General features: G+C 41.9%; 1 protein-coding gene across 3 annotated transcripts in view; it reads right to left on the bottom strand.

The window, feature by feature from the left end:
• Window positions 1-5,245, bottom strand: part of prkar2aa (protein kinase, cAMP-dependent, regulatory, type II, alpha A) — a 64,037-nt gene extending 58,792 nt beyond the window's left edge. The window contains exons 1-2 of one of the 3 annotated variants that reach the window (XM_061780736.1): window positions 4,943-5,245; window positions 3,557-3,840 (exon numbers count right to left, since the gene is read on the bottom strand). In XM_061780736.1, coding sequence (XP_061636720.1) covers window positions 3,557-3,803 — 247 coding nt within the window. In that variant the 5' untranslated portion in view covers window positions 3,804-3,840; window positions 4,943-5,245. Of the gene's footprint in view, window positions 1-3,556; window positions 3,841-4,613; window positions 4,917-4,942 lie in introns of those variants that run through there. The other 2 variants (XM_061780729.1, XM_061780720.1) reach the window with 2 other exon arrangements.
• Window positions 5,246-7,289: the final 2,044 nt, after the last annotated feature.

Raw genomic sequence — 7,289 nt, 5'->3', positions numbered from 1 at the left:
GGAGCGCGACTTTATATTATAAGGACAAAATGGGAAAAAACGTGTTGGTGGTCACCGGTGCTCAGGACAGGAGAGGATGTTCGTTTAAGGCTTGCTTGAGGTATGTTCCCGTACTTTGAATACGATATGGCTCGCAAACAGACAACAAAACGTTATGTAGCCTAGCAAGCATGACGCCGTTCTGTGGAATCCTGCTCTAAAGTTTACAACAGACATTTCCAACTTTGTGGGAACAGTTTGGCGATGGCCGCTTCCTGTTCCAACATGACTGTGCATCAGTGCACAAATCAAGGTGCATGAAAACACGGATGAGAGTTTGATGTGGATGAATTTAACTGGCCTGAAGAATCTTTACCTCAACCCTATAGAACACTTGGATAAATTAGAGCGGCGACAGAGAGCCAGGCCTTCTCATCCAACATCAGTGTGTAAACTCACGAAGGCACTTCTGGAAAAATTGTCATAAATCCCCATAAAAACACTCCTAAACCTTGTGGAGAACCTTCCCAGAAGAGTTTATGATGCTATAACTGCAAAGGGTTGACCGATTTTATATTGAACCGTGGTCACTGATGGTGTTGTGGTACATTGGGCTGACTTTGGACTTTGGTGCAGGCAGCGTGGGTTCAGTTCCCTCAGTGATGGTGTGCATGTGAGTGCGAATGGTTGTCCGTCTCTATATGTGCCCAGCGATTGACTGGCGACCAGTTCAGGATGTAGTCTGCCTTTCGCCCGACAGGCTCCGGCGCTAAACCGCATAAGCGGTATTGAGAATGGCTGCATGGATATTAAACCCTATGGATTAAGAACGGGATCTCACTTAAATTTCTATCTGAGTCAAGGCAAGTGAGTGAATACTTTTGGCAATATAGAATATCTTAGCACAAAGTCAAGTTCTTCAACGTGAATCCATAGGAGAAAACATACTGATTTTCAGATCCAAAACTACAGACAGGGTCAAAGTCAAAGCAAGTGATCTACAAAACGTTTTCAAGTTTTTAATCAGTAAGTTTTCTAATTGCAGTACATAGGCCAGCAACTTACTATATTAAAAACTATAGAATGGTAGGTTAAAAAGAAAAAAAAATATTTTCGATTAGAGAGTGGAAGAACATTCCCATTCATTAGCCAAAGTGTAAAAATAGCACACCACACAAGAATGGCATATCACTTAAATTCATATCTGAGTCAAGGTAGGTGAGTGAATACTTTACCTTTTGCGATCATTTTTAAATGCATGTCAACCATATGGTTGTGGTAATGCTCAAAATTAAGTGGTTTTCCCAGGGGAAGAGGGTTAGGAGCCCTCACAATAAGAACTGGCCCCTCTGAGTCAAACAAATGATTAATGATTTTTTTTTTTTAATTTAATATACCTGATTTGTTACTGGTTGTTGCGGACCAACTTCTTGTTCACAGTAACATATTTAACAAATACGATCTCAAGTCACTGTCAATTTTTACATCATACAAAACTAAGGTATGCCATGGTCAAAAAATGGTGCGACCAAATCATGTGTTCGTGCAACCAACTAAAAAAAGTTGGTCGCACCAGTGCTACTAGAGCAGATAGATCTTGGTATGTCGGGGAGGAGCTAACTTTAGCCTGGGTTATTTATTGGTGGAAATTAGGGAGAGTTTTTGCCGGATGTGTATGTTTTTGCTCTGCTGAGTGGCTATTAAAAGGAGTTATTGTAATTGCATAATGCTTGAGAATCCGCTATGCTATGCTAACAAGCATGACTAGTACGGTTTGATGACATGTTTTCGAAGCCGAACTTCAGACAAAAGTTAAATTAACGTCTATTAATTACTTAAACAACTATGAAAATGTAAACATGAACGAAGCCTAAACACTGAATATTGTCATCTTAAGTGGCTCTGTGGTGACATCTGGTGTTCAACAAAAGACAGTGTAAACATTTATACAACCCCAATTCCAGTGAAGTTGGGACGTTGTGTTAAACAAAAATAAAAACAGAATACAATGATTTGCAAATCATGTTCAACTTATATTTAATTGAATACAGGAAAAAGACAAGATATTTAAAGTTCAAACTGATAAACTTTATTGTTTTTAGCAAATAATCATGAACTTAGAATTTTATGGCTGCAACACGTTCCAAAAAAGCTGGGACAGATGGCAAAAAAAGACTGAAAAAGTTGAGGAATGCTCATCAAACACTGTTTGGAACATCCCACAGGGGAACAGGCTAATTGGGAACAGGTGGGTGCCATGATTGGGTATAAAAGGAGCTTCCCTGAATTGCTCAGTCATTCACATGCAAAGATGGGGCAAGGTTCACCTCTTTGTGAACAAGTGCTTGAGAAAATAGTCGAAAAGTTTAAGGACAATGTTCCTCAATGTACAATTACAAGGAATTTGGGGAGTTCATCATCTACGGTCCATATCATCATCAAAAGGTTCAGAGAATCTGGAGAAATCACTGCATGTAAGCGGCAAGGCCGAAAACCAACATTGAATGCCCGTGACCTTCGATCCCTCAGGTGACACGGCATCAAAAAACGACATCAATGTGTAAAGGATATCACCACATGGGCTAAGGAACACTTCAGAAAACAATGTCAGTAAATACAGTTCTGCACTACAACAGTAAGTGCAACTTGAAACTCTACTACGCAAAGCAAATGCCATTTATCAACAACACCCAGAAACGCCGCCTGCTTCTCTGGGCCCGAGCTCATCTAAGATGGACTGATGCAAAGTGGAAACGTGTTCTGTGGTCCGACGAGTCCACATTTCAAATTGTTTTTGGAAATTGTGGAGGTTGTGTCATCCACAAAGAGGAAAATAACCATCCGGACTGTTATGGATGCAAAGTTCAAAAGCCAGCATCTGTGATGGTATGGGGCTGTGTTAGTGCCAATGGCATGGGTAACTTGCACATCTGTGAAGGCACCATTAATGCTGAAAGGTACATACAGGTTTTAGAGAAACATATGTTGCCATCCAAGCAATGGCTTTTTCATGGATGCCCCTGCTTATTTCAGCAAGACAATGCCAAACCACATTCTGCATGTGTAACAAAAGCGTGGCTTTGTAGTAAAAGAGTGTGGGTACTAGACTAGTCTGCCTGGAGTCTCCCATTGAAAATGTGTGGCGCATTATGAAGCGTAAAATATGACAACGGAGACCCTGGACTGTTGAACAGCTGAAGTTGTACATCAAGCAAGAATGGGAAAGAATTCCACCTACAAAGCTTCAACAATTAGTGTCCTCAGTTCCCAAAGGTTAATTGAATGTTGTTAAATGAAAAGGTGATGTAACACAGTGGTAAACATGACCCTGTCCCAGCTTTTTTGGAAGATGTTGCAGCCATAAAATTCTAAGTTAATGATTGTTTGCTAAAAACAATGAAGTTTATCAGTTTGAACATTAAATATCTTGTCTTTGCAGTGTATTCAATTAAATATAGGTCGAATATGATTTGCAAATCATTGTATTCTGTTTTATTTATGTTTAACACAACGTCCCAACCTCATTGGAATTGGGATTGTATAAATTTAGGAGTGTATAAAATTGTTTACAACTTACGTTCAAAGTCCGAGTCGTCATCGTCTTCGTCGTCTCCGTTGGACTCTGTTTGCATTGGCTCCCCATCAAACATCACCCCCTTTCCCGTCTTGCTGCCTTCACTGGCCCCGTCTTGACTCCTGGTGTCCCGCAAGCGGGTGAAGTACTGGACAGCAAAATCCAACAGGTCCGACGGCCGTTGTCGCAGCACCTCTACGGTGTAGCCCTCCAGCAGTTCCTTCAAGCCCACTGGTATCTCAATACTCATGGTTGTGTGTGGCTCAGTGGCAGTGCTTGCTCTTGGTCTGCAGTAAGAGAGGTCATAGTCAAGATAGGTTGTTGTTATGTTAATCAAAATGAGTCTGTCACATGGTTAAAAGAGTTTCCTGCATTTTGTTTTTTTCAATGTCCATGCCAAACGTTTCTTTTTTTCATACTCTGTGGATGTTGACAGACACCTCGTATTCTATTGACAAGCTAACCACAGGAGCTTAAAGTTGACAATCCAAGGTAGTGAGTACACTGTAGTGACGATTCGTGTTGCGGGCTGACATTGAACCGGCGGTTTATCTCGAGTCGAGCCATGGAACTCCATGTTCCCACAGCTGCATTGGGCAGATATGAGACGAACGTTTGCCATTGGGGGCTGGGAGTGTACATCAGATAATCAGGGTCAGTCGTTAGGTTTCCGCAAATATTGCTCCAGTGCGCGCCCGCCCGCGCGCGCACACACACACACAGCTGTCAACTTGTGCTGGTGGCCAGCTTGCTAGCAGGGGCTAATTCTCGTGACAATTGCTGTAAATCGACAGCATCTTTCAGCTAGAAATGCACCGAGCAGAGTTGAGCTAAAGCTTAAAAATACTAACGGACAAATAGGCGAGTGTGTGATAGAACTTGTCTCGCCATCCATCAAGACGTTAGCTAGCCCTATGCTAGCTAGGAGTAAAGTACCCTTCAAGGGTTTTACAGTGAGCCGGACGAAGACTTAAAGCGAACAGAAGTAGTTGTCCGGATAAACGCGGTCGCTTGTTAAGATTAGCTGCCGTGAAAAGCTAGTGGCAAACCTTCCACTTACATGCGAATTCAATCTCACCGGCTAAAGTAGCCAGTCCCCTCCTTCGCCGTGTAGTCTTCCTCGTTCGCTCTTGTTTTCCGTCGCTTCTTGAAACCAAACCTCTTAGCCGGGAGGTGTGAGAACAGTGAACGTATCCCACCTTAGAAGACACGTCTCTCCCCACGTAGGGCCAACAATGTCGTTGGCGTCACCTAGCTAACGTACTTGATGATTTTTGCTTTGCTAGTAGCCCAGTCAAGGGTGTAATAAGTAACGACGCTGCCGGCCGAGTTGTGGGGAATGGAAGAGGAGGGAAAAAAAAAAAAAAAAAAAAAAGGGAAAAAAAGTACCGCTTCGCACGACGACCACGCACCACGTGGAGGGTGGGACTAGCTGTGGAGAACTGTAGTGAGCTGCTTAGCCAACAAGCAATCCGACTGATTAGCTAGCAGCCTGTTAGATACTGTACATGATGTATTACTACGGCAAGTGACAGGACGTTCAGCGGCCAGTTGGATAAATTCTGGGAGCAAAGCCACCAAACTTCCCAGCAACAAAAATAACACCGCCAAAATAAATAAAAAAACCTATGTGTTAATACAGACATTAACTGTAAAAGAAGACGCGTGCGAAGAATAAACACGCTGGTACGCCCCCCTCTGAAGACCTCCTCCACTGCACAAATGTCCAAGGGAAGCGTGGTGGGCGTGGCCAGTGAGAAGCGGTAACATTGATTGACACGAGGTTGGGACAATCAAATTACGAGAAGTCCAAGAGTGTACGCGTGCAGAAACGACGGGTGAAATTTGAAGGAAATCTCCTTGGCCAAGTCAGTATTTGAGGGTCAGTGACATGACATGCATATTTTTGTGTCCGAGTCAATTACTTAAAGATTTTTTTTTTAAATATTCTATTCATGACATGTATCACTTTATTCTATAAAACCTATTTCTTGTCATACATTTTCAGTAAATTCAAATAATTACATTCTTTCACCTCATTGTATCATTGCATGTTCTCCCCGATCATTGTATTATATATACACAACAAAATTATGGATAACTAGTTTTCAAATCAGAAGTCAAGGATAATAGTTTGTTCAACCATTGTTCAAGTAACTATAAAAATGGGTTTTGTAACAAAAAATGTTACAATGTGAAATTTTGGTACAGATTTCAGCAAGAATCATGGAAGTTGACGCAAATGATTTGCTTGCGCCGGCCACATAAAATGATGTGCCAGGCCGGATGTGGCCCTTGAGCTGCGAGTTTGACATGCGTGCTATTTGGTTTTATTATATGCACCAAATACTCTTTTCATTTGAGAGGTGTTGCTTGAGGATTTAAATACAGTATTTGTTGTTTTAACAGTAGTTGATTTCATTCATTCATTCATCTATCTTCCGTAGCGCTTATCCTCACAGGCCTGCTGGAGCCAATCCCAGCTGACAGGGCACATATAAACAAACAACTATTCGCAAACACATTCACACCTATGGACAACTTGGAGTCTTCAATCAACCTACCATGCATGTTTTTGGGATGTGGGAGGTAACCGCAGTACCCGGAGAAACCCCACGCAGGCACAGGGAGAAAATGCAAACTCCACACAGGGGAGGCCGGATTTGAACCCGGGTCCTCAGAACTGTAAGGCAGACGTGCTAACCAGTGATTCACCGTGCCTCCAATTTGATTTCATATCTAATCAAATTATTAATCTGTCCTTTGTGTTAATGTTTACTTGTTCGACTGTAGCATGTATTTTGAGTAAATACTGTATCAATGACTCGTGTAACTACTGTATTGATGTACTAAGTGCTGTACTAATCTATTATTTGTACTGCTGGTTATATGTCGGCAGCCGCTGCTACTTGGGACAGTCATTGATATTTTCATTTAAATACTTTGCCTACAACACCTAAAATAGTCAATATCTGAAGTAATTTAGCATATGATCGCCAACTAACTAAGCCAGCTACCTTTAAACAACAAATGATGGCAGGGTGCGCTCGAGCCATGTCATTTTCCGGGTCACACTGAGACCAAGCGCATTGTCAGATTTACTTCAACCTTCACAGAAAACAAGAATAATAATATTGAATCACATCCATACAGTTTTGTATTGTGTCCGAATCCGATAAGCGTGTGATTTTGGACGCCGAAAACACTTGTTGCAGTCAGATTTGCTCTAACAACCATGAGGAACATTTACATTTGTCAAAACTTCAAATAAACACTAACGTAACGAAGATGACGTTAATTAAAACTCACCCCATAAGAATCTGAAAAGTATTCCTCTAGATGTTATTGCCTCCGATCAAATAAGAGGTCAATCAGCGCCGCGTTCTTTTCGTCATTGTCGTTCACCAGTCACTGTCACTTTTTGCAGTCAGACTTACGCTGGCACAACAGACAATTCAACAATGCATCTTCATTCAATCGACAACAAACAGAGCTTCTGAAATTAGCAGTAACCGTTACTTGTACTTAAAATGCAAGAGCGGTGCATAAGTAGCCATGTGGTTTCCTTTGAAACTAGTACCTGTGTAATGGGAGTAAACTAGGCTTTGCGGATGTAAGAAACATCACACTCCAATCCTTAAAGAGGTTACTGGCTGCTGAGCTGGCAGCCCGGGCTTTTAGCTCAACGGTCAGCGTTCTCGTCTCCCAATGCAAGATAAAGTGGCGGCGTGAGATC

The sequence above is a fragment of the Phyllopteryx taeniolatus genome, chromosome 1, assembly GCF_024500385.1.
Source record: "Phyllopteryx taeniolatus isolate TA_2022b chromosome 1, UOR_Ptae_1.2, whole genome shotgun sequence".
In the NCBI taxonomy this organism is placed as follows: domain Eukaryota; kingdom Metazoa; phylum Chordata; class Actinopteri; order Syngnathiformes; family Syngnathidae; genus Phyllopteryx; species Phyllopteryx taeniolatus.
Note: the sequence above shows the minus strand (reverse complement) of the source record. Positions and strands in the feature narration are given on the sequence as shown.